Source organism: Coffea arabica, chromosome 2c (genome assembly GCF_036785885.1).
Source record: "Coffea arabica cultivar ET-39 chromosome 2c, Coffea Arabica ET-39 HiFi, whole genome shotgun sequence".
Classification (NCBI taxonomy): domain Eukaryota; kingdom Viridiplantae; phylum Streptophyta; class Magnoliopsida; order Gentianales; family Rubiaceae; genus Coffea; species Coffea arabica.
This window is the reverse complement of record NC_092312.1, coordinates 7,445,819-7,472,403: the sequence shown is the minus strand read 5'-3', so window position 1 is coordinate 7,472,403 and position 26,585 is coordinate 7,445,819. Positions and strand designations below refer to the sequence as shown.

The 26,585-nt window shown below is 36.5% G+C and overlaps 4 protein-coding genes across 10 annotated transcripts; 1 reads left to right on the top strand and 3 right to left on the bottom strand.

Annotated features, from left to right (window-relative positions):
• Window positions 1-2,495: 2,495 nt before the first annotated feature.
• Window positions 2,496-7,494, bottom strand: LOC113725573 (cysteine desulfurase 1, chloroplastic-like). Its single transcript, XM_027248818.2, has 10 exons — window positions 7,097-7,494; window positions 6,718-6,851; window positions 6,380-6,539; window positions 5,479-5,665; window positions 5,144-5,289; window positions 4,995-5,067; window positions 4,807-4,870; window positions 3,249-3,348; window positions 2,944-3,102; window positions 2,496-2,827 (listed from the first exon to the last, which is right to left on the bottom strand). The coding sequence occupies exons 1-10, from the start codon at window positions 7,364-7,366 to the stop codon at window positions 2,657-2,659; spliced, it is 1,464 nt and encodes a 487-aa protein (XP_027104619.1). The 5' UTR covers window positions 7,367-7,494; the 3' UTR covers window positions 2,496-2,656.
• Window positions 7,495-8,276: 782 nt separating this feature from the next.
• Window positions 8,277-12,438, top strand: LOC113725572 (uncharacterized). Of its 2 annotated transcripts, none has more exons than XM_027248813.2 (3): window positions 8,277-8,402; window positions 9,668-11,825; window positions 12,175-12,438. In XM_027248813.2, the coding sequence occupies exon 2, from the start codon at window positions 9,954-9,956 to the stop codon at window positions 11,685-11,687; it is 1,734 nt and encodes a 577-aa protein (XP_027104614.1). In that variant the 5' UTR covers window positions 8,277-8,402; window positions 9,668-9,953; the 3' UTR covers window positions 11,688-11,825; window positions 12,175-12,438. The 2 variants fall into 2 exon arrangements, with proteins under 2 accessions (XP_027104614.1, XP_071930111.1); XM_072074010.1 differs by having other exon boundaries at window positions 8,332-8,402; window positions 9,671-11,825.
• Window positions 12,439-13,749: 1,311 nt separating this feature from the next.
• Window positions 13,750-16,189, bottom strand: LOC113725571 (uncharacterized). The gene has a single exon (XM_027248811.2). It carries the CDS (start codon window positions 16,002-16,004, stop codon window positions 14,247-14,249), a length of 1,758 nt encoding a protein of 585 aa, XP_027104612.1. The 5' UTR covers window positions 16,005-16,189; the 3' UTR covers window positions 13,750-14,246.
• A 748-nt stretch (window positions 16,190-16,937) lies between these two features.
• Window positions 16,938-24,731, bottom strand: LOC113725570 (uncharacterized). Of its 6 annotated transcripts, XR_003457364.2 has the most exons (11): window positions 24,532-24,729; window positions 23,107-23,487; window positions 21,841-21,951; window positions 21,526-21,616; window positions 20,311-20,379; window positions 20,020-20,097; window positions 19,643-19,726; window positions 18,333-18,383; window positions 17,972-18,123; window positions 17,486-17,716; window positions 16,938-17,389 (listed from the first exon to the last, which is right to left on the bottom strand). XR_003457364.2 is itself a non-coding variant. In XM_072074006.1 (10 exons), exons 1-10 carry the CDS (start codon window positions 24,600-24,602, stop codon window positions 17,264-17,266), a joined length of 1,290 nt encoding a protein of 429 aa, XP_071930107.1. In that variant the 5' UTR covers window positions 24,603-24,724; the 3' UTR covers window positions 16,938-17,263. The 6 variants fall into 6 exon arrangements, 5 of the variants coding, with proteins under 5 accessions (XP_071930107.1, XP_027104609.1, XP_027104611.1 ...); XM_072074006.1 differs by lacking the exon at window positions 17,972-18,123 and having other exon boundaries at window positions 18,333-18,380; window positions 24,532-24,724; XM_027248808.2 differs by lacking the exon at window positions 17,972-18,123 and having other exon boundaries at window positions 24,532-24,723.
• Window positions 24,732-26,585: the final 1,854 nt, after the last annotated feature.

The following is a 26,585-nucleotide window of genomic DNA, read 5'->3' as shown; positions in this document are numbered from 1 at the left end:
TTTACACTATACGCTTCCCAGCGGCTTTGCCCCGAAGGACGTTTGCAGTTTTGGACTAAACTTTGGAAATTTCCGGATTGGTCCTTAGATTTTGTGGGTTGTGTAATTTTTAGCTCATAAACTTTCTATGCAGAGACGCGAATAAAAAAAAATTATTAAAATGGAAACGGTTCCCCCTTTTTTTCTTGTTGAAATTAAAAATACATTTGTATGGGCGAAACAATTTACTAAGATCATGAATCATTAAGGGCAGGAAGAAGCCAATAATGACGTATGTTTAAGAAAAGCAAAAAAGAAAATAGAAATTGAACAATTAGATCAAAGGTAGTTCAAAATGTTTACAATTCATCTGCTTGGAGTCCGATTTAGTCGGTAATTGGGCACTTTTTAAATATTGGGTTTCTTTTTTGAAAACATAGATGTTTATCCTAAGCATCAATATAAAATAATTGTTTTGAAAATTGGATTTTTTTCCCAAGAAAAGAGTTCGGTTATTAAGAATTAATTAAAGAAAAAATTGTAGAAACTCTCGATTTTTCAAATAATAACTGGATTCTCAAGTTTCAAGTTGGCAATACCATAAACGCATCATTCGGTTTGTTGAAAGCAAGGCGACAGGAAATTTATGTAAATTGTATGGACTAGGAAAACATCAAAAGAAACTTTAATTTTCCCCATAGAAATGTGTAAATGGAACGAACAAAAGAAAAAATTCAAGACCACAAAAAAAAAAAAAGGAAAACATCAAGAAACTTTAGAAGGGCCACATATTATTCTTTTGTCAAATTAAAAATGATTACCAATTTAACAGGCCTTCATTTTTACACAATTCCACACTTAAAACCCTGTTTGATAATCCAATTCAACACTTAAATTTGATAAATTCAGATCTTAACATATTCAGACCGTCTAATAACTAAAAATTGAACATATAAATTCATTAAGAATATAAAATATTACTCAACAACAAGGAAAATCCATCTCCAAATGGAAAACGGTCCCAAAAATAGCAAAAGAATCAATTTTTCTCCAAAAAAACTTCTAAAAGGCAAGACTTACTGTATATCTAGATTTTTCTGTATCTTCATAGATGTTTTTGTGCGAGAGTGTAGAGAAAAGGAATAAGATAGCAAAAGATAAAAAAGAGAGGAAGGTCGCCAGCCATTATTACTTAAATTCTTGGCGGTTCACCGTTCATGCAAGGCATTATACGATTCATACTCCAGAAATATCAGTAGACTTGTGCCAAAGGAAAATCCTTTGTCGTTACGTGATGCTTCTTGCTGATGATGGCATTGATGCAAATGAGCAAACTAATCACCTTTTGGCATCCCGAATGTGAAAGTATGGAAAGAAGCAACGAAACAAATGAGCCCCGAAGGCAAACATGCATTCAAAAGCTCCACCCCTCCTTTCTCTTCGAACTTGAGGTAGAAGTGGAACACCGAAAGCAGGATTTGACACCATGTACTACTGATAGGAAGTAATACTGGCAGTAGCTGGCATTGTAGGATCTTGCAGTCTGGGTTGTGGAACCGAATCGAAGTCTTGTGAACCAAATGTGGGATCTTGAACTTGCGTTGGGTTTGATGAGGTAAATGAGATAAACTTAGAGTTTGCATAGACCGTGTCTTGAGCCTCGTGATCGTACTCAACCCATGATGATGAAGATGATGACGTTGGTAATGGTGGGGCAGAGGGCTCATACGGCGGACAGTAATTTTAGTACTGACAATGGCATGGTGATGGTGGTGGGTTATCAATGAACAATGCATTCTTCTTCTTCTTCTTCTTTTGCTTTCTTGACCAGAACTTGAGCTTCTTCACGGCCTTCATCTTCTTCATGGCTGGCCTTCTTGTTTCTCGTGGAGAAAATGAAAAAAGTCCACTAGTGCTGTATTGTTCAGCGGAATCTTGTAAGTTGATTTATTCAAATAGAAAAGATAACTTGGCTGTGGCAAAGTACGGATCTGGAAGTGGAAGCAAGATTTGATAGTCTTACGGAGGACACTTGACAAAGCATTCAAAAACAGAGAAGTTAAAAACTTCTACAACTCTCACCATCTCCTTTTTCATGAGTCCTGAAGCCGTCGGAAATTAACTTCAGGAAAAGTGTTGTAGCAGTCATTTTCCACCCGGTGGCGTGAAAACATTTTCCAGCTGAAATAATTTTCCAACCTCTTTTGCTTCCAAACACCAGAAATTCTAGAAAATCTTTTCGGAAAAATATTTTCAGTCTGAACAAACATACCCTAAATGGCATTGAATTTCCTAAACAAAACGTACTCACAAAATTAATTTATCACTGAATGCGATATGCACTCAAATGTGATATTCACTTGTCACTTTTTAAATTCAATAATTTAATAAATTCAAACTTTATATTTCATATTTTAATTTTCAGATTTCAAGTGAGAAACAGGAAAAGGACGGCAAGATTACTTAAATACCAGTTGGTACGAGAACTGTCTAACCGCTACACGTAGACAATAGGAGAAATCGAATGACATGCTCAGATTTCGAAGTGTATCTCTTTAAAGGTTAGTTTGGTATGCCAGTATCTACAAAAATATGAGACGTGACATTCTTCAAACGAAAGAGCAGGGGCAAGAACTTGCTTATAAACATTATACATGTGGCAAACAACAAATAACGCTCATTTGAAAGAGGTGAAGAAACTGATTGTATCAGTAAGAGCACGGATGAAATCATCCACATCCTCCTTGGTATTGTAGAAGTGAAGGCTAGCTCGTGCACTTGCATTTATCCCCAGATAACGATGGAGGGGCTGAGCACAGTGGTGGCCGGACCTTACAGCTACGCCGTGCTGGGAAACAGTGTTGCATGTCAAATAACGTCTTGAGTTGGGTTCAACGGTCAATACTTTTAATAGCTTCCTTGAGAGAGAATGACAGAACAAACCAGAAAAAGGAAAGCTTATACCCGTTGGTCAAGAAAGGTAGCAACATCTGTAGGGTGAACATCTTCAACGTTGAAAGAGCAGAGAGCTGCTCTTTTAAATACTCGTGAAGGATCAGGGCCATAAATCCGAATATTGGGTACCGAACGAAGACTATTGTATAGGTAGTTGGCCAGCTCTACCTGAATTTCATTAACAACACGAAATTGATCCACCATGATTCACATCTATGTATGCAAGTCAGAATCCAAATTTATGAGAAACAGGACTAGTAGTATTTTCTTCTTATTTCTAGCATGGACCTAACAAATCAGGAAACTTAATTTACCTCATAATCATGTATCCGTTCCATGCCAATTCCAGAGAGATAATCAATTGTTGCTCCTAATCCTATTGCTTCAGCAATGGCAGGTGTACCAGCCTCAAATCTGCTCAAGTTAAATGGCTGATATGTAAAACTCCAAAATTAGCAGGTTTAGGTTAAGGAATACAGAATAATTAGAGGTGAAAACACCAAAATTCCCATAAACTAGCCACAAAAAACATGGAGTTTTAACATTTTTATTGGAGGTCAATTGCCAAGCTGAAAAAAAAAAAAAAGTACAATAAAATAAAGTGAAAGTTAATACAGACTTGATAGAATGCAAACCAAATTGTATGCTATGGAAAAAGGAAAAATTCATAATACATGATCTTATGTAACATTATTTGCAGCCACAAGTGGCAACTCCTGACCTCCTGCATTTTTTAAATTTAAATAGACAATCCCTTTCTTCTTATGTGTTCAACCAACTACAAAGGAAAAAGTAAATTCAATGAAAAATACTGCAGAAGATTTAATCCCATTCTGATTAGAGAAACAAAGTATAAATAAATATACCAGCAAAATGACAAAGGTTGCAAAAGAATTTTTTTACAAACAAGGAGTAAAATTTCAAAAACATGAATACAAAAAGTTACGGTCAACTGCAGTTTAGCTGAATGAACTGACAAAATACAAGACAAACTGGTTGTATAGCACAGGAAGAAATAATTTTGCGCACCAATGACTATGGGAGAATGCGTCAATCTGGGCCCTTCAAGGAAACAACAGACAACAAAATGAAACGGTCTTTAGGCAGGAAAACAAAAAAATCCTCAGTTGTGGTTGTCTGTCATGCTTTGATACACCAAAGAAGAAAGCATCTTAACATTTTGCCCCTCAAACTAGAACGTGTTACTATAAAGAAAATATTACACCACTTGCACCTTTTCTTGTCTACTTTCTTTCTCAACCATTGTGCATGGCTTCTGTTTGCAGATGGTAAGAAATGGAATTCTAATAGAAGTTACAGAAGACAACCCTGATCAGCTAACCAGTTAGTTGGTTATTCAACAAAATCTACATGTGACTATATAAGAGGCATTACCATGCTTTAGGAAGAATAGGAGGAGGATGAAAAAAACCCGGAGACTAACATTTTGAGCTGCTTGTTTCCATTAAAAGACTCCCACTAGAAACAGTGGCTGAATGACTGAACTGAAGAATTGTCATTAAAAAAGAAAATGCATCTCATCACATTACTGTGAGGTTAATCGCACATCATGACAATAACGATCAAGGTTTGCAATCCTTGTCAGCATCCAGATGCATAAATATCTTTGTATTTAAATTTAAATGGCATTGTATTCATAGGAGAAATCTTTTTCTTTCTATTACTTTTCACCACCAATTCTTACTTCAACATTTTTTTTTCCCTTCCTTCGGGTAAGGGTTATTTAGCTTTAATTCCACACTTAACCAGCAGTACTAGGCTTTTCATTACCCCAAGAAGAATTGATTATAGGATACAAATTTTCCTTTTCATGAATGGGAAAATTGGACAAACAGTTGAACAAATACCAACCTTGACGGTGGTTCAGCATACGTCGAATGATCCAAAAAGACGTCAGCTATCATTTCACCACCACCTGTGATTCAAAGAAAGTGATATTAGCAATAAGATGATATATGACGACAAGCCTCAATAGTCTCAATGCCCTGTAGATACTGCTATCTGCAAGGTATACAGAGATATAAGCCAGAATTGCTTACCTAAGAAAGGCGGCATGGCATTCAAGAGGTCACTCTTACCATATAAGAGTCCAATGCCTGTAGGGCCACACATCTGAAGCATAATTATTACCTAATTTCAATAACTGATGTGTAGGAATTGATGTTAAAGCAACAGAGAATGACCTAACCTTGTGAGAAGAAGCCACAAGAAAATCAAGACCAAGTTTCTTCACATCAACGACCATGTGTGGAACACTTTGGCAAGCATCTACAAGCACCTTTGCACCAACATCATGTGCCCAACTGGCTATTTCATCAACTGGGAGAACAGAAGCTGCAAAAGACATCAAATCATGCCAATATTAGCAAAATGTGCCTCAAATTTTGGAACTCCTATTATTTGTTCACTCGTCGACAAATATTCTACAGCTTTGGCCCCCTCATTTGAATAGAATAAAATGAAATATCACCTTCATCTTTGCATAAGTTGATTTGAGTGGGAATTTCACAAAATTTTACTCACCTAGCATATTTGACACATGATGGACGGCAACCAGTTTTGTTTTCTTAGATAGCATTTCCTTCAACTTTCCTACATCAGGAACTTCATCCTCCGTGAGTTCCAAAAATTTGAGATTTGCACCAGTCTTTTGAGCTACAAGTTGCCAGGGGACAATGTTGCTGTGATGTTCAGCAATTGTCAGCACAATCTGCAAGAATTAAGCAGCAGGATAAGACATGCAACACACGATCAATCTGATGAAAAAATGGTATCAAGAATACGCCTCAGCCATTCAGCAAAAACAGAAAAAAGACAAAAAGAAGTAACAATGACCATCTAAATGTTACAGCAAATTTCAGGATATTTGAGCGCCAATTTTTACAGGTATTTCTCCAAGGAGAAGTCCCTCTATAGGATGTTAAGCTGAAAAATGCATCACTAACACCTTATACAACTTTAGTCCTTCTAGAAGTAAACGGAGTATAGATTCAATTGCTTACATGACAATTAATCTTGGGTATCAAAAGATTGAGAATTTCACAAAATCCTGGACGGAACAAATGTTTTACCATGTGATATTAGTTGACATTAATTTTCTAAAGTATCCCCTTCTTTGAAAAATGATGAGTTGACTTAAAAGGCCAAAACACGTGTATGTACATCCCTAAGTATATGTATATTTCCAAATCATGTGTACGAGAACTATACACAAATCACAAAGATTCTGCAAGCACTTAACCAGTCAAAAGGTAGAAAAAAAGATGCCCATGCTTAGGCACACAAAGTTTTACTTAGGGTGAAAAAGTCTACACTTCATTTATCTAGCACTAATAATGCTAAGTATCAAAAGTAGGAACTTTCAAAACAAATCAGAAACAATATTTGGAAAATTAAAGAGAAATAAAAGATTCCAAGAGGAAACCTCGTCTTCTGGCCTTAAGTTAGTTAGTCCCCAAGAGTACGCCACGAGGTTGATAGCTTCAGTTGCATTCCGTGTGAAAACAATCTCCCTGGATTCTGAAGCATTGATAAAATTTGCAACCTTCTGTCTGGCTAGTTCATACTCGTCCGTTGCCCTTGCACTAAATTCAGAACAAACGTATAGATCGTTTCAATAAAGCCACACATTACATTTTCTATAATAACAGCAATATTTCCAACTACTCAACCATCACTATTGTATCGAATAGCAATTGTCAATTCGGGTACTAATCATGACAGCAAGTCCACTGGTTAAGCAAAAAAACAATAAGCAGGTACCTCAAGTAATGAATGCCACGGTGGACATTAGAATTGTAAGACTCGTAATAATTCTGTATAGCTTCCAAAACAGCAGTTGGCTTCTGCGAAGTCGCCGCATTGTCCAAATACACAAGTTTTGAGCCATTCACTGCCTACAAAAATCAGGAAACAATTCACTAAACAAGACAGCAATGTCAAAATTCAAAAAGAATAAATCTTTTTTAACATTTAAATCATGTAATTGCAACCAAATAGCAGATTTACCAATTATTTAAAATTTCTCAATTTAGTAATACGGATACAGCAAAGAGAAGCAGAAGTACTTAGAAAACATAAAGCGTCACGGTAAAAGCTCTGCAATTGAAGAAGAAGAAGAAGACGGCGAAGGACTGACTACCTGGTGGAGAATAGGGAAGTCCGGTCGGGTGATGTGCCCGAGAGAACCGGGTCCAAGTTTTTCGCTGTCGTTGACCACTGAAGAAGGAGACGAAGCGGAAGCAGGTTCTGCTGCTGAAGCAGAGGATATGGCGCAGGAACGAAAGTGGAACCCGAAGCGGAGTGAAACGGAGCTCCGACTGACAAGTTTACTAGTAGCAATATTAGGGTTTACGAATCCGAAAGATGGAATTTTGAGGAACGCACTCTCCATAGTCGTCGACGCCATCATCTTTCTTCTTGGACCCAAGAAGACTAAGCAAAACCACTCGAATCGTATTTAGCGGCCTTAGATATAATAATATATATTCTTCCGTGGTATATAAATTTTTTTTTTCCTCCCAGTGTCCGTACCTTGCCTTAGAAATGGAAAGCGTACACTCGCGACTCGCGAGGAAATAGATTACGTACCGAATCATGTTGAGAATGTGTGTGTACTCCCATTGGTCAATTTTGTCATCAAATATGAAAAACACGAAATTTGCAGCCTCCTTATTAACCTGCCCAATTTGTGTGCCCTTCCTAGCAGTTTCCTACAACACATATTATATAGTTGATTGTTTTCCGTAGATCACTGAATTGTGTTTAATTCATAGATTGGAGCTCGTTTTTACGAAATCGTACTTAAAAACGTGTTCGTTAAACTGAAAATTTGATTAATTTGTAATGCTCATTGAACCAAATTATTCGTTTAATTGTAATGTTTATTGAACCAAATTCAAATCGAGATTGAGAATTATTCAAAATGTTTTGAAATTATTCAATCTTGAATTTGTTGAACTAATTTTGAGCAACAGTGAGTCAAACTAGCTTTGTTTGAATTGCTGTTTTTCGTCAAAAAATTACGTTATTTTCTGTGATCACATTTCCCTATTACCTTTTTCCCTCACATACATCAAATCGCTACAGTATTTTTTCTATGAAAAATCATGAAAAATGCAATCCAACCACATTAGCATCCTTACTTTTGATTCTTCCACCATCCTATGCTGTCTTATTAATTATTATTATTATTATTATTGTTATTTTGTTTTGGAGGCTCTTTTAAAGTGCGTTAAAAGAATAAGGGCATTATGTGCAATTGAAAGACTTGTGGGCATATTTAGAAAATTTACTAGAAAAGAAGGAGTAAATGCAAATTCATCTAATTCAACCCTAGTGTAGTAATTAGCGTCCTCTGCTGACTCTTTTTGGGCACAAGCCCAAAGGCAGCGCTTTTCTACGCTGTTCGATACTTCTGTATATGGCACAAAAAGTTACTCCTACCGGTGAGATTTTCTCTATGAATTTTATTCTTCGGTCGTTCTTAATATATTAACTGTAACGTGATGTTTGAGGTCTTTTTTTCTTGATTTTTCTTGGTTTTCTTCTTTCATTTTTCTAGTTCACCGGCCTGTGTTGTTTGTGTGCAAATGCAAACTGTCTCTTTTAGATATTTGTTTTCATTTTTGAAGCAAGAAGCTAATCTTGTTAATGCTTTTGGATGTGTGTGAGACTTTCTCTCCATTCTTTTGTGGGGTGGGCGGTTTTTCAGCCATTGCTCTTTTCCCTGCCGGAGCATTTTTGTCGGGATAAAGAGTGTTTGTCACTTCAAATGGCTGCAAGTTTACATTCGATTTATCGGGTTCTGTTCTATCTCCTGAATTTTGAGTTGAATTTGAAGTATTAGAGTTTGTTGACTTGAACATGATGAGTTCAGTGATTTCTGCAGCTGCTATGTTAACTAGTTATCATGCGATACTTAGTGCCGTGTAGATATTAAAGGTATGAGAAAGAACATGAGTTTCTGTTACGGCAATTGAAATCTTGTCTCAAGTTGCATAATTTCTGTATGGCTAATGGAGGTGAGAAAATGCTTATTTCAAAGGGGAATTTTTCAAATTCGTTTCTCTTTGTGGTAAACAACAATCAACACTCTTTGTCCATGAGAGACCATAATGAAGAGTGTATTCTTTTACGTCTAGGACATCTTCTCTTTTGTTTTCTATCTGGTTGTTTAAGTTATTTGCTTGTGTTCATGTTTTCCTCCGCATTTTTCTCTCACTGTGTTTCATATTGCCTGTTAATTTTGAGTCCTTCATCTTGTTGTGAAACATGTGATGCTTTTACATTGCGGTCCTGGCATTTTTCTTAGCTAATTGTGGCAAAATTCCAGGCCAATGGGGTTGTGATGCCTCAACTTTTCTGATAATCAGCCATCCAGTTTAGTTCTCGCCACTTTACAATTTGAAAAACTCTTGTACACTTCAAGACGCGTCTGTACACTGTGAACAATTATTGCATATTTTTCTAGTGTTTCTTTGCATTACATATGAGCTTTTGTAAATTTGGCCCAAACTTCCCTCTATTTAGAAACCATGAATTGTATGACTTAGATTTTTAAACTGGTACGCAGGTAAGTTGCAGAGTTCTCATTGCATGTGCTCTTCCTTCAGATTCTTTTTAAGCATCTTCCAAATATTTACATTGGAATTTATAGAATCTTGAAACTGGTTGGAACTCAAACTTTTGAATTAATTTTTTTTGCTTTCAGAAGCTGTGGAATTTCTGCTACTCTAATGTCCATTCCTGTTCTTTTGGTTTCTAATCGGCTGGAAAGGTCAAAGAAAGCCTAGAATCTGCTTGTTGTATTGATCTAAGTTGGAGGAAAGGCAACATATTCTGAGCTACTTCTCGTTGTTTGAATTAGTGCATATCTCGGCTCATAAGAAAAGGGTTGTGCTTGCCTGTTTTGGCCTGAAGAAAGGTTTCTGATTGTCAAGTTAATGGCATATATCTCATCATTGACTTTCTTTTTAGCATCAGTCTAGTGGAAAGAAATGGCTAACTCGCTAGTACCACAAAAATCTATGGTTGAGTTTCCCAATCTGCAAGGGTCGCATTCAGTAATAAGCCAAAAAGACATCATCTCTGGCACAAACCATTGTTTTCCAATCAGAAATATTAGCTATTCGGTCAAGTGTACTTGCAAGACTCGATCACATCTGCAGTGGGTCAGATTTGTTGGTTCAAGAAGAAGTGCTTCTGATATTATATGTAGAAGCCAGCTGCTAGGGGTTTGTGTAGATAGGGTTGCTACTAGCAACCAAAGTAATGAGAAAATGGACAATCATGAGATGAGCTCCTCAAAGAAGTATCTCAAATCTTTGAAGGTTTCTTTTGATGGACCTCTTATAGAGAATGATGAGAAATCTAACAATGAAATCCTTCAAAACCTTTGTGGCTATGGGAGATTGCTTGATGCATCAAAATTAGTTGAACTGATGGCGCGTCGGAACCAAATTCCAAATTTCTCTTCCTGTATAAACTTGATCAGGGGTCTTGTCAATCTTGATCGCCTAGATAAAGCTGTCAAGGTCCTGGAACTCATGGTGATGTCAGGTGGGATTCCAGATATTATTACATATAACATGTTAATTGGTGGTATGTGTAGGAAGGGACAATTAAAATCTGCTCTTGATGTCTTGGCAGACATGAGCATGAGTGGTTGCTGTCCAGATGTTATTACTTACAATACATTAGTACGTGCCATGTTTGATTGTGGTAGGTTTGATCAGGCCATTCAGTTTTGGAAGGAACAACTCAGAAGGGGATGTCCTCCTTATCTCATCACTTATACGGTCCTTATTGAGCAAGTCTGCAAGTACTGTGGGGTTGTAAGAGCAATAGAAGTAATGGAAGATTTAGCTGTCGAGGGATGTTACCCGGACCTTGTTACCTACAATTCTATGATAAGTTTTACTTGTAAACAAGGAAACTTTGGTGATGCAGCTTTAGTGATTTATAATCTTTTATCACGTGGAATGGAGCCCAATGCTGTAACATACAATACTCTTCTCCATTCTCTTTGCTCCAATGGGCGTTGGGTTGAAGTTGATGAAATCCTCATGCTCATGAATGATACATCACACCCTCCTACTTTAATCACTTACAATATCCTGATTAATGGTTTGTGCAAGCATGGGCTTCTCGATCATGCTATAGACTTTTTGGATCAGATGGTTTCCAAGGACTGTTCTCCAGATATAATCACATATAACACCCTTATACGTGCTCTTTTCAGAGAGGAAATGTTAGATGAAGCTATCCAAGTTTTATATTGCTTAGTCCAAACCACAACTTCTCCTAGTTTGATTACTTTCAATATCATGATTGATGGGTTGGCAAAGAAAGGTTTGATGGAAAAAGCCATGGAACTGTATGGTCATATGATAGAGCAGGGAATTGTTCCTGATGACATTACATATCGATGTCTGATTTGGGGTTTCTGTAGGGCAGATCTACTTGAAGAGGCTGTGGAACTATTAAAGGTTATGGGAAATATCAAACACAGGATCAGAGATAATTGTTACAGATTTATTATACACAGACTATGTAAGAAAAAGAAAGTTGACACAGCTATACAAGTTCTTGAAATGATGATGTCAAATAAACGCAAGCATCATGCTACTCTTTATTCCAGCATTATTGAAGGAGTAGCTGCCACTGGTCTAATTGAAGAAGCTGAAATGTTGAGGCAGAAATTGCGGGAAAGGAAGGTCCTCAGGGTATAGAACTCTGATTCGCTAAAGCAAGCATATGCCTGATTGGGTTCATCACTGGCATGTTGTATCTCAGAGTCACAGTATTCACATCAAGTTGTCGAGGAATTTACTCCAAAAGGGTTTTGTTATTCTTACAAACAATTAACGGTGAGCATCTGATCCTTGATATGCCTTGTATGCTGTTTACTATAAACTGCTGTTGCTTTTAATTGAGTTTGTGAGTATTTTCAAAATTTTCAATGCAAAGGAAATCTGTGATTTTGTTTGTTACAATCAGGAGATACTGTCCCAACAACTCTTGGTATTTTTCTGTAACATTGTTTTTGTATTTATCCTGATTCTGGTTTCCTAAATTTGATTTTTCATTCTTTCATTTGTTTTTCTTCACTTTGTTGCTCCTGTCATTCCTCTCTGAATACTTAAGCTGCAAGATGTTGAATTTTAATGACTTGAAAATCCTTCCCCTGCTTATGCTTTTTTATGGTTTTTATGCTAGGGAGGTTTATGAAGGACCATAAGGCCTTCAAAATGCAATACGTGGATACAACATGAGATGAGGGTTAAAGATTTTCCATATTTTGGTTGCGCTTCTTGTGGAACTGATTTCTATAAGGGCCTTGGGAATCAAAATTTTGCTGATCTTGCCATGCTTAAACTTTTTAGAATTAGAGCTGTGTCCATTTCCTTTATGGATTGTAATTCTCTGTATCTAACATATATTGCCTTTAATCTTCTGTTCAATGCAAGTCTTTTTACTGAATTCCTGAACATAGTGCTCGCGTGGATGTTGGTTTAACCATTTCTATAAATGAGACATTTAAGTTTTGTTGATCAAGCCAATGTTGCATGCATGTCAGCCACAGGCTGCTTGGAATCTCGTTGTTTTAGTACCCGCTCATTTAACATAATCCTTGAGAGTTGATCTAGAAACCAAATTCACTCCAAAGCTATTTAATGATAGAACTTCAACATGGGACAGGAGTTTGAAGGATGGCATCATGGTGAAAATCCTTGGCGGAATGTATGTTACTACAAGACTAGATAGTTTAATAACTAAGAGCTTTACAATGTAAAGTACCAACGGTTTCTTTGCCTAGCTAACACATCACGGAACTGTATGACTGGCGAGCATTGCTGTGATTGCCTAATTGACTTCGCATTGTGAGCTAACTAAGCCCATGGCCAAAGCAAGATGTCAGTGTGGCTAGGAGTTGGGGAATAAGCTGTTACTAAAATGCCACCTCATTGCCTAAAGCTGATCCAAAATTTCAGCTAGAATAATTGTAGTTGCCTCATTTGACCCAGCAATATTTAGAGTTTCTTACAATTTTGGCTTCAGAACCAATTATCAGCTTACGTGTACCAGCTACACAGATAGGAGAGATACGGCTCCGTTTGAATTAGCTGTTTTTGGATGGTGTTTTTGAAAAATTTTACTATAGCAGTGGATATGAAAAACTTTTATTATAAATATTTTTTGAAATATTTAATAGATCGTATGAATGAGATGTTTTTTGAGTTATTTTTATTTGTGTAACTTGTTTTTGGTGTTTTGATTTAATGATTTGACTGGCCAGATTCCTTGACTAGAAAGTTTCCTTGGTTTATTCTATGTAAACATGTTTTTTTGCAGTGTCATTTTTGCCTTGTTTTGTAAAGTGGATGCAGCAAATGACGACTTTTTCCTCAAGCAAAGATCGAGCACAGAATAAATAAATGAAGATTGCATGGATTGGCGGAGTAAAACATATATCAAAATGATATTTGAGCATGCTGAAGAAGAAGACAGCCAAGGGTGGAGCAGTGGTACGTGCTGGATGATGCATTACTTCTAGGATGTAAAATGATTGGAAGCTTGTAAAGTGGTACAACTGCATTGAACTAAACGGTTCAAGATAACAAGAATAGGTACATATTTGCCTAATCTTCAATTAGTGAATATAAGAATTAATTGGTGCATCCTAAATCACTCAGTTCGATTGGATCATGCTAATTTTTGTGCTTAACTGGTACAGAAAATTGGAAACAAACATTGAACCAAATGGAATTTTTTAAAAGAAAAAGAGCAAAGTGAAAGAACCAGATGGTTGATTGCACAAGCATTGATTGGATCTTTGAGAGTACTGCAGATAAGGGTGCTTCTGCCTTCTGGTGCAATCACATTGTGCAACACTACAACGCAAATATGATCGGCAGCCAGCATAAACATGTTTTCACAGACTCTATATGTTCAGAGGTTGCCTCAAACACGAAGTTAAAATAAGTTGGCCTGAGCTGCATTTTCGGGTGAAACTGACTGTAATCTTCTATCACTTTTCTTAAGCGCCATCTACAGAATGTAACACAGGAAGATTTCCTTGGGCGGGTGCCTAGAAACAATGGTGTTGTCAGTTCCTTCGTGGAAAAGTAATTGGACAGACATCTCGCACTTAAAAATGGTGTTAACAATTATTGCCTCGTGACAGAGAGGAAGCATACAAGAAACTAGATTTTCTCGCTTGATGCAATACAAGATTTTTATGGACACATTCCAAAGACGAAATCCAGCGACCAACAGATCACACCAACCTACTTCTTTGCGAGAGATAGATCTTCATCAAGCTTAGGAAAGATTCTATTCAAACGTTTGAACGCTTCTTTTGTGATAGCGTTCTTTTTCAGAAGAGAGTTTGCTGTCTCCATAGCCACAGCTTGCCACCCTGCAAAGCCAATTCCTTCAATTAGTAGAATGTATGTGGTTTCATTTGGGCGGCAGCCCTTTTGAATCATTTGCTCTAGCACTTCAATTGCATCATCTATCCTGTGAGCTTTGCATAATCCAAGAAGTACAATATTGTAAGTAATTACTGTTGGTGGGAAGCCACTGCTTTCCATATCTGTTAACAAGCAGATAGCTTCATCCACCATTCCATCTCTGCAGAAACATGATATAAGTGAATTGAATGTAATTTCATCAGGGTCAGTTCCTTTGTCAATCATCTCAGAAAGCAATCTCAAGGCCTTAGCTCTATCTCCTATGTTCCATAATGCACTCAATAGGGTGTTGTAAGTGCTCACATCGGGAGGACAACCCATTTGTGGAAGATCTCCAAATAGTTCCAAGGCCTGATTAGCATTTCCATTCTTGCACATGGCAGATAGTATAGTGTTGTAGTTCACTATATCAGGTAGGCAACCATTGCAAATCATATAATCCATGAATTCAAGTGCCAAATCCGTCCTTCCTTCTCTGCAGAATGCAGAAATCAACGGATCATACGTGTACGTGTCAGGATTTAGACCCTTGTCTTTCATGACCCTCAGCAAGTTAAGTGACTCGTCCAATTTTCCATCTCGGCACAGGCAACTAATCAGGATGCTGTAGGTAACCACATTGGGTTCGCAATCTCTTGAAAACATCTCAGCCACCAGCTTCTCCCCATCCTTCCATTTCCCTTGATTCAATAATGCCCTCAACAAAACGTTGTACGAGATTACATCTGGTTTGCAGCCCTTTGCTGGCAAGCTCCTTACAAAATGAAATGCTTGATCAATCAGCCCTCCTCTACACATTCCCCTGATGATCGCATTATAAGTATACATGTCAGGTTGAAGTCCTTTGCGCAACATCTCATCCAAAAGCTTCATCGCTTCATGAATGCCGCCTTCAAGGGCAGTTGCTTCTATTAATATTGTGTATGTGACCACCGTAGGCTTACAATTATCTTGTAGTAACTGATCAAAAACTTTAAGAGCTAGTCCTAGCTTCCCTCTATTGCACAGGCTCCCTATCATTATATTGTAAGTAACCACATCAGCTGAAAAGCCCCTAACCCTCATCCTACTTAATACTTCATTTGCTGAATTAGTCTTGTTCACTTTACAAAAGCCACTAATGACAGCATTATAAACAAACACATCTGGTTCACCATACTGCTCCAGAATATGCATGACCCTTACTGCTTTTTCCGCATTCTTCAAACTAAAAAGTCCTTTAATGAGCTTCGTACAAAGAATGACATCTGGTTTCAGACCCCTATTCACCATGCATTCAAGAAAATACAGAGCTTCGTTGTATTTGGCTGCTTTGCAGGATCTGCTGAGCAGTTTTAAAAAGTTGGGCTCAGTAGAATCATGAGGCTGCAATTGTGTTGATCTAGCTTCTGTAGAAACCATAACTTTTTGTGGACTTCTAGACTTGCTCTCATTAGGTATGTGGCCTCTGCACCTCACCACAAATATGTTGTGACAATTTGAAGTGAGTTTTGCTTGTGTAACATAGGGAAATAACTGAGGGAGCAATTCGGAAGAAAAAGTTGTGGCCATCGGGTTATTGAGATTTGTCATGTCCTAATGCTGATAAACCATCATCTAGAGATGCATAGACATGCCGAGAACTGAAAAGGTACCTGTATTTTCCGTAAAGCTGAATGAAGGCTTCAGAACCTGGAAGTTGACAGGTGGTCTTGTGGAGTTCTGTTGTCCGTTCCCTGGAAATCCAGTTTTGGATTCCCAGTGGATATCATACCAGCCATCTCAACTATTTTAGATAAGGCAATAGACGGTTCGAAAATGTGGTAATGGGTCGGGTCGCAAGTACCTTTTACACATTTGAGGTTCTCTATTTTAAAATTAAAATAAGAAAACGGATTTTCGACCAAATTATTGGAATCCGTTTTGCAATATAACATGCATCACTCCATCATACTTGGTAGAGCAGATAATTCTTGCCGTGATTCATTTGGATTAACATTTTTGGCAGAGCTTATGGACGTGGCACTGTATTGAAAATCATTTACATCAGAAAAAGAAAGGGGATAAAAAAGCTAGCGAATGCGTTAAAAGTTTACTTTTATTTTTTGTTTTGCAGGAGACATTCCCTCTTGTTGATGAAGTGCAACATTATAAGCAGAGGGTTTAACCACAGCCCAAACAAATGCAGACAGATTTGAGGCAGAAAAAATAAACTTAGACGAAGGCATGCCAAGAGTTGTCAAGGCCAAAATACCGGCCGACCATTTCGCAACGGCGGATGGATTAAGTTCCAATGATACATAACAATAAAGGGAAATGTACTTGCGTGCTATCTTTACCAATCTGGGTTATATGAATTGGTAGATATTGTTTCTGTAAGTTCTATACATGGATCGCAGCTAAGAATGATCAACCTTGCAAGTCCTTGCGCCCAAAAGCAGGTACTATGCTAGCCTGCCTGGAGCAATTTGCAGCGTTTCGAGTTTGCGAATGAGGAGGCTTCTTGTTTGTGTATGCAATAGAGGGTAGACGAAGCAGAAATTGATATACAGAGATTAAAATTACAATCTAATGATAACAAGAATACACGCCGCAGATGACTTGAAGAAACTCAAAAGGCTGTATGAAAGCCACTAAACAGGCCAAAGAAACTGGTGTCTACAAAGATCAGATTGCATCCAGCAAAATGATGGACATCATGTTTTCAGCAGCACCCATTTTGCAACCCGAAGAAAGAGTACAACATACGGTCAAAGAAGAGCAAGTTCAAGACTGATTTGGCATATGATCCAAAAACAACCAACCACCTAAAATATACCCAAATTTACCCTTTTAAAACTCCAAAGCTGTTATTAGATGCTTTCGCTGAAAGTATTCCACAGGAAGGACTTCTCTGGGCAGACATTGTTTACCAGTGTCTTCAATCCATTTGCTTCCAGCTTCTTTCGAAGCTCTACTTGCAAAGAGCCACCAACTTGCTGAGCACATACAAAAGTCCCCGATGAAAGGTGAGAATCTCACAGGATAGATTAGGATGTGAAATCTGAATATTCATAACATAAAGGTTTACGCACCCTTGTAATCCACATGATATAAGTAGCAGAAAAGGTTGCTTGTGCTTGATAGTCCTCAAAGTCATTATCAGGAATACTTGAGCAGTAATGACACAATTGTAGCTCATTACTCATAAATACTTCGACATTCATTATATTTTTGGGACAGGAACCAAAAGAATTGCTGTGAACTTGAGTTGTAAAATGCTTAATCCAAGTCAATGATAGAAAGCGGCGATAGAGCCATAAAGCCTGCAAATCAAAAGTAACAAAATAATCATCAGTTGCTTTAAAATGCTGTGAATTATAAGGACAACAAGTATTCATTCAAGTCGTATATTGGATCCAAGTGATTGACAAGAAATCTGTAATCCAGGCATGAAGTCATTTATATGGTTGAACTGTCTGAATGCAGAAGATATTAATCATGAGATGTCAAGAAATGGAAGACCCACGATCAGATCCAGCCTTCTGTCAAAAGTAAGAACCATAAACGATAAATTAGACCTAGACAGAATCCTGCACTTGGAACAAGAATAAGGCCAGGTCAAGCTGCTGAAATTGACTTCAATGCCTCCATCCAGTTTTCTGAAGTGCCCCATCAAAGACAGAGATATATGCCCACATCTAACCATAAAGTTTTTGATGTACTTTCCCTCCTGATCCAGGACCATTAGCCAAATAAATTCAAGTCTAGGATTTAGAATCCATTACAGCCAGGAAATTTCTGATGGACCAACAAAGCTAAAGCTTTAAGTGTGGAAGGTAATCCAAACTTTCTAATATCTTTCTGGAAGCCATTTTCCAAATCAATAGTGAAGTAAGTGCAGCATAGTGGAGATCCTGGTGTATCTTAGTCAGGCCATACCTCTCTTCCCACGTAGCACTTTATCAATGTAGCAACCCAATCAAGTTCCTTCTGTAACAAAGCATTTGTCACAAACAAAACTTATAAGTTGATGAAGCATGAGGAATTTTCATAAAAACATGACAATCAGCTGCATAAAGTACATCATTAGGCCAAATTAGGTTTTTACATGAATGACAACTGAACTATAGTTTATTTCTTTGATCCATATTTGTTTTAGAATTCCAGTATCTGTACAGTCGTTAAGGTTAAAGCAATGCTCAAAGAACTTTTTCCTAAGAAATTTTTGGACATCTTTGGTGCAGGCTATAGTGATAATAGTATTTGCCTGCGCAATAAACAAACTTTCCAAAGATTCCTTCATGCCCAATATCTGCATATCAGATTCAACAATCATATAATTATAAACAACAGCCTGAGCGTCAGGCTTTTCCATGAAAGATACAAGTGAGAGAATATTTAAATGCTAATTGCAATGCTTGAATGACAGTGCAACTTTCACGTTAACTGTTTTAACCACCGCTTACCAAAGTATGAATTAATTTTACAACTTCCTTAGACAATTCTTTAGGTCCTCAGGGTTGTCTATCAAAGTATCAGTATTATAACCAAAAATTCAAAGGGTCCATTGGGACTTAACATCACAATCCTATCGTCTAGAACTGCAATTCCCGTGCATGAGCATATATACTTCCTGTGAGAATTTTCAGATAACAGATTCTCCTCACTGGGAGGGAATCAACAGTCAAGTTTGTCTTTTTTGCTTTATGCTAGATAAGACACAGCTGCTTCTGATTTTGGCAAATTCAGACACGTTCTCAGTACACAAGGCTATCTTTCAATCACATTTCAATAAGCCTTATAGCCACAGATGCTTAAGCAATTATTACCCTATCACTCATAATCTAGGCTTCTGTCCATTTAGCAATGATCCTGGACCAACTAATTGCAGAATTACCAGTTGCTTGGAGCCTTCAGGACCTTCTCAGCAGGTTAACAGTATCACTAACAATCCTCCCATTTGATTTCTCAAGTTAATAGCAGGTCTAGCTAAGGAATTGAGATCCAAGATTCTAGAGTCTGCTTGTGGACATCCTTTGAAGATCAGACCCAAGTAAAGATGTAGACATTGTAAGAAACTAAACATAACAAAATTAGAAGAAAAAGGAAAACCATGCACGCCAATTCTGAAAATATGATAATATGATTCTAATTAAGTATATCCTTCGTTTCCTATAGATGCAACACCTAACAGCGAGTATGAGAGGATTTGAATACTCTGGAAGGATCAGCAATATGCAGGACCATACCTTCCACAATTCATGAAAATTCGTGGCTGAAGGTGCAGCAGAATTTTGGTCATCATAACCCTCTAAGATCTTGAGCAATAACCGCTGCCAATTTTACCAAAACTTCAAAAGCATGCTTTGTTTATGAGGTATTCCAAAATAATTAAAAACAATCAAGTTATGCATATAAAAGCAAGTGGCTAAGCAAAACTAGAACTGATAAATCTAAAATTTCTGGGTTCAACTGTGCTGATTGTGCAAGTACCAAGTCCTATTTTAGAGAGGCCGACAACATAATTCTGAACTATAAGGAGAGGCATACTAACAGCATCAATCACTTAACAAAAAATCACAGGCACAATTGGTAGTTCTGAATAATAGATACAAAGATAACCTACTGTACGGTAGTGAAAGCACGAGTTATCAGCAACATGAAGGCCAGCCCAATCTCGGGACTTGTTCAATTCATGTAGTACCTGCATCCAGTTCCCACAAACTTGGTTAAAAATCCAATTGCAAAGCTTATATATGATGCACCTCTTTTCTTAAGTCCAAAACCAGGAATAGAGTTTGGCTGTGATTGTACATGATAGTGTTAACTTCAGCCTACTGCCACCCAGTTAGCAGAGTGCAATTATGCAGATGAAAAAATATAGCAACAAATAGGTTCCTCTTAATTTTTTACTAACCTGCTCTCCAGACATGTAAGAAACCAACCAGCAGCGGTGATTCCATGCACGATAATTCATTTTTGACCTCTGCAGAAAAGTTAGAACCAAATTAAGTCCGTGAAAATTCATTATGGATATCAATTTGACTAATATAAACAAGCTTGTCAATCTTTGTAGTATGTAAAACTAATGCAAGCATGAGGAACGAGTTCGTATGTAAAACTCCTGCAGAAAAGTTAACCAAATTAAGTCCTTGAATCCATTATGGATATCCAGTTTGACTAATATAAACAAGCCTGTCAATCCTTGTCATATGTGAAACTGTTGCATGCATGAGGAATGAGTTCAACTCAAGAATAGAAACGGTGGAAAGTTATGGGATACAAGTTAACCAAATTAAGTCTCAAGCATGAGGAACAAGTTCATATGTAAAACTCCAGCAGAGAAGTTAAACAAGTCCTTGATTTCATTATGGATATCCAGTTTGACTAACATAAACAAGCCTGTCAATCTTTGTCATTTGTAAAACTATTGCATGCATGAGGAACCAGTTCAACCTCAAGGATAGAAAGATGGAAAGTTATGGGAGAGAAGTAGCAACTCGTCAGTGCTTTTAAGTGAGACAAGTTGAGGTCTGCATACCAAAATTATTATCTGCCTCATCATTATCAAATATATAATCCGAAACAAGAAGTCACTCGCTAATGTTTCTTGGCTACTAGCCCTTCTCTAAAAAGAGAGAACCATAAAAAAAAAAGAAACTCTTTTGCTGGGACAGCATGCCAATATCTAATCCGAGAGAAGAAAATTAGAAAGCTAAAAAAGGAATATCATGTCTCAAGTAGGCTTTTGAAAAACCAATGGATCACCAAAAATCTTCATATAAGCAATCTCTATTCAGTTAAATAGGAGAAAATGCATAATCATCAAGTATGATACTTCTAAAAGCTAATATCAAAGATGACATTAGCCTCCTTTGCTCCATTCCCTGACAAATTTTGCCGAACACAGAACTCAAATTTGAAGGCACTGCGATGTGATAGTATGGAACTCAAGTGCTCCACGCACACTAAGTATGCAGGAGAAAAGTAAAGGATTAATCAAGAAAATGACTAAGTACAAACATGGCAACCAACATGACATCTAAATTTCCATTTGACATTCAATAAAACTTGAAATTGACTGATAAGATCATATCTTCTATATCATGCAATTCATGATACAAAAATTGACCTCAGCTAATTTCTCAACAAACTCAGATTCTCTTTCAATAATCTCTTGCAGATTTGGACACTTTCCAGCAATCATCTTGATCACCCACCTCCTATCAGTAATTGTCAGTAATAAGCATCCAATGCACCAAATCAATACAAGTGCAAAGTGATTGACAAGTATAATGCAACGCTACATGCAAATGCATGAATGAAAAGAAACAGAAAATACACGTATGAAAAATATCTTCAGAAAAAGTTGTTATTCCTTATCATAAAAACAGATGTTAAACATGTACGTGCACAATGTTTCGCACACAAGACAGCAGAAATTTACCGATGGTTCCACGCACGTTCACTTTTTGGTGCATAAGAAAGAACCAAACTTGACAAATTAAGTTCATCCATATAAGTATGAAGTAGCTCCAGCTTGGAAACAACTAATTTCCTGCAAGTTGAAAGTTTACCAGCTAAGAAATGTCTACCACACGCCAATTCATATTTTTCAGAATTTTCTAATTAGCCGAGTAAAACATGTAGCAAACATTTTCAGCTTTTGTTTGGCATCATTACCAGCCAATACTTTCAAAGTTGAGTGTGTGCCCTTGTACATCTATGTACATACCAGTATATCTTTATGTATACACACATTTGAGAGCAATAAACCTGCAATAGCATTAGCCAGCATTTTTCTATAATAGAACAATGAAAAGCTAAAGATTAGCAGTGAGAGGTTTATGTTAAATCAAACTACAGAAGGATCTGCAATTATGAATAAACTATTTTCCAATAAGTTTTACTCTCAATGCCAGCAGAAAAACGAGTTCAATGCTCACGAAGCTTTCTTGCTTAGATTTATTATGACATGCTTATATGGATAGATAATGTGTGGAAATATAGGACCAAGATTTTGGTTCCAGTAGTAGCAACCATATGAGGTCTTTATAAGTATGTTTGGCCGGTAGTACACAACATTGTTGAAATAAAGGAACAAAGGATTTTTGTAAACCAATGAACAATCAAGGGTTTTCTTCGTTTTTCTAGTTTATTAGTTTCTCTATTTGTGTTCAAAGGCGCTATCCACCTGTTTTCCTCTGTTCCTTCTCTGCTAGAACTGCAGATCTAGTAAATGCTAATTAATAATCGGCGGCATACATGCCGCAAACTAAAATCCATGTGCCTTTACAATGCTTTAAGAACAATATTTGTTGCACTGTCGATAGAGATAGACCAAATCTCAGGATAGAGCAGCTAATGCCACATGCACTCTGTATCAGAAGGAAAAGAAAACTTGTGGGAGTACCTAATTACTAATATAGCCTGGACTGAGTATTGCCACTTGATCTTGCTAAAATATTTTATGTTCATCCATATTGATCTTCTTTACATATCAATGCAGGAAAGTGAGCACCATACAGAGGATACGCCCTCCTTCTTGTGTGTACAGATTTTCTTTCAACAACAAAGATTGATTAGTTACCCAAAAAATTACTTTATACACATATTAAAAATAGATGGGTTAATAGAAAAACGGATACATACACACATTTACACATTCATAGATATGACTGCAGAGAATGATAAATGATGAGGATATAAGGACCTGCAATTCCAAGCAGTGCCGAAATCGCAGCTTAACAACAGAAGAGCCCGGCTGTGCTTCATCACATCAGTCTCCAGAATGCTTATGGAAGATGAAGTAAATGTTGATGCATTGACATCTTTTGAATCATCTCTTTCTCTCTGCAAGTCAGTTAAAGTCTGATATTGTCTTATTGCTTCCATGAATGCATGTTTAGCTGCTTTGTATAACGGAAGAAGAGCAGTGGTAGAGATTCCCAACTTATGCTCTCTGCTCCAAAAAACTAAATCAAAAGTATTAGCTTCTGTTTGTGCAGATCCCATGAGCCTGTCCCTTGAAGTACTACCGGCCTCTTTACGAAGTTCAGCAAGCTGTGATGGATGAATAAACCCTACTTCATCCCTTGATTTAGAAGGAAGCATAATTACAGGATGTCGGTTAATCAACAATAAATTCCAAACATATTGAAAATAAACATAAATCTGCTGAAGAAGACATACTAACAATCATAACACATCAAGCAAAGAAATTAAAAAGTATAAGAAAATCCTAAAGTAGTAGTCAAAAGGTCCAGAATTTTAAAATTATAAAGGGCCTCCTTGAAAAAATCGTTCCAGCTTGGTTTAAAAAAAAATCCAGCTAAGCAAGATTTATTCATCATTCTACTAAAAGTTGTTCCTGCTTTATTGAGTTGAATGAAAGGTGCCTTCTTTCGCCAAGTTAAATTCGTGCACTTCTTGTCGATAGAACCTCTAAATTGCACTCTGTCAAAACCATGTGTAACCAGCAAAGATTGCACCTTTATCGTTGGAAACATGAAGATGCAAACGCCTCTCGTAAAAAGACAAAAACGACTTGTGTTATCTCCCTCTTTTTGTCGCTAATTCCTCTATAATCAGAAGAACTGTTAATGCCTTTAATAAATAGGTTGGATCAATTTGAGACTGTTTCAATTGGAGGGAACACCTTTTTTTTTTTTTTTTTGAGAAGGGAGGGGGGGGGGAGCTTGAACTTCAACAAATTAATGACTAAACTGCCTCAGATAGCTTCACCTCGCTAGCACAATCGTCACAGATAAAGATGTAGAACTCTTTTGACCTTTGACTAGATCATGAGCTCGAGTTAGCATCATCCATTGTCACAAGGAACAGATAAATTGCATACAAGCAGCAATCAGCATCGAAAATCCCGAATTGGATTAGAACTACCAAAAAATATGAAATCCAATACTTAATTAAGATCAATAGCATTTTCCCGGGTAAGTAATATTAAAACTCAGATAATCGCAGCATTTCCATGACCATAATTAAAAGAAATTGCAATCAATAAGAGCTTTCACACTTTTGATCGTTTCTTGAAACTACAATTCAAAGAAATTAATGCAATGCAAGTGCATATGATACATAAAATAAGCAATCAAAACACGGGAAGCAATTGGAGGCTTACATCAAGGGGTCTGAATCCAACAAACGCTCCAGTTCCTTCAATAAATCAGACGACTTGTCAGCTCCGGTCATCTTCCCGCTTACAAGATACGCTGGAGAGAGATAGAGATAATTTCGTTTTGTTGCCGTAAAAAGAAAAAGTCGGGGAGTTCCATACTAAGAGTAGGTGCGTTTACGTGATGTTTGGTCATATTACAAAATAGTCCCACAGGTTTAGACAACTTACGAATTGTGCGAGCAATTTGTTGGTACTACGAATTTTGGAGCTATGAATATAAGTTTGTCTTCTCTGTTTAGGCACATGCCCTTGCTTTTTCTGTGAAGCACGATGCTCAATATGACTGGGCTTTATTCCAAGATAACTGCAGGATACTGGAACAATAATAATATTTATACAATTCTGCATCATAAGATTTTTCCCTATACATACATGCATATACATACGTACGTATGTACATACATACATATATATATATATGTGTATATGTGTGTAAATTGCCTCTCTATATACATTAGTTCTATGAATTTAATCTCCTATAACCTTTTGCGTGATCTTTTAAGTTCTACAAATTTTATTTTTCTCAAGCAGAAAGCTTTGAACGTGTCTTCTAATATTTGAAATTTCATTGATAAATTTGCTTATAATAATGGCTGATGCTTTATATGGACAGAATATCATATTGGATTAGGTCACTTAACGAAAATTGAGATAGCGTGACAGCCTTATGCATTATGTTCATAAATTAACAAATCAATAAAAATCACTTATATATTATTCCATTTTTTGGATATTCAACATTCTTTTACCTTATTTTATTTTGTATAGATGTGTAGTTTATTTATTGTATAATTTTCTTGAAAACAGGACAAAATAGATAAATGGAACAAGTCGTACATGCAAACAAAAGATGCCTATTGATGAAATGTTAGATATATATATTCATATATTTCCATCTTCTTTGTGTTATGTCTAGGGTTGCAAATGAATCGAGCCGCTCGTGAGCGGCTCGAGTCAAACTCGAGCTCGAACTCAAACTAAGAATATTAAGTTCGTTAGCTCGCGAGCTGACTCGCGAGTTTGAGTATATATATATTATTTTTTTTATTTTTATTTAATAATAAAATTAATATTATTATATATATATTTTTTTTTATTTTTATAGTAAAATTATGTATATATCCTTAATATTTTATTATTTATTCAAAAAAAATTATTTTATTTATTTTTTAAAAAATACAATTTTTATTTTTTTCCGAGCTCGAGCTCGAAAATTGCCGGCTCGTCGAGCTCGGTAAAATTTAGTCGAGACTCGGTTCGATTAACTTAAAATTCGACTCAACTCGACTCGTTTGCAGCCCTAGTTATGCCTGTTTAACATGCACTTTAGCGCAGCAATGATAAATTTGATCTTAAAATTGAAAATCAACGGGCATGATTACTTTGAATAGTAATGAATGTGGATGGAAGCTACTATTATGAAGCTATGGCTAATGATTGACATTGTTTGGATAAGAGTTTATTTGAATGATTTATTTGAGATAATTACTGTAGCATTTTTTGTGATGTGATGTATGCGAGATAAAAAGATGGTTGGGAAGATAAAAAGGTGATTGAAATTTGTGAAGTAAATTTTTTTATTTGGCTAACAAAAACATCAACGTTTTACATAAATTTTGCCTGAAAAAATATCATGAAGAAATAGATTCTTAAACATTTACAAAGAGAAAAAATATAGAGAAAGATTACGTGCACAACACGATTAAGTGACGAGATTATAACCGTATAGTAAGATATTACATTTACCAAACAAAATATTTTATATATACTCAAAATGCATGTAATTAAAATGCCAACCTAATTTATAACGAAGTTCACCTAAACATATTATTGGATCTCTTCTGATTAAATTTAGCTTGAAAAAAATCAAAACCGAGACATAATTAATGACATAAATGCATTATCACGTTTCATGAAGTAAAATAATGCTAATAGTTACTAACTTACCTTTGGAAGAATATATAATGATTTAGGAAGAAAATCACTCCCTTCATTCA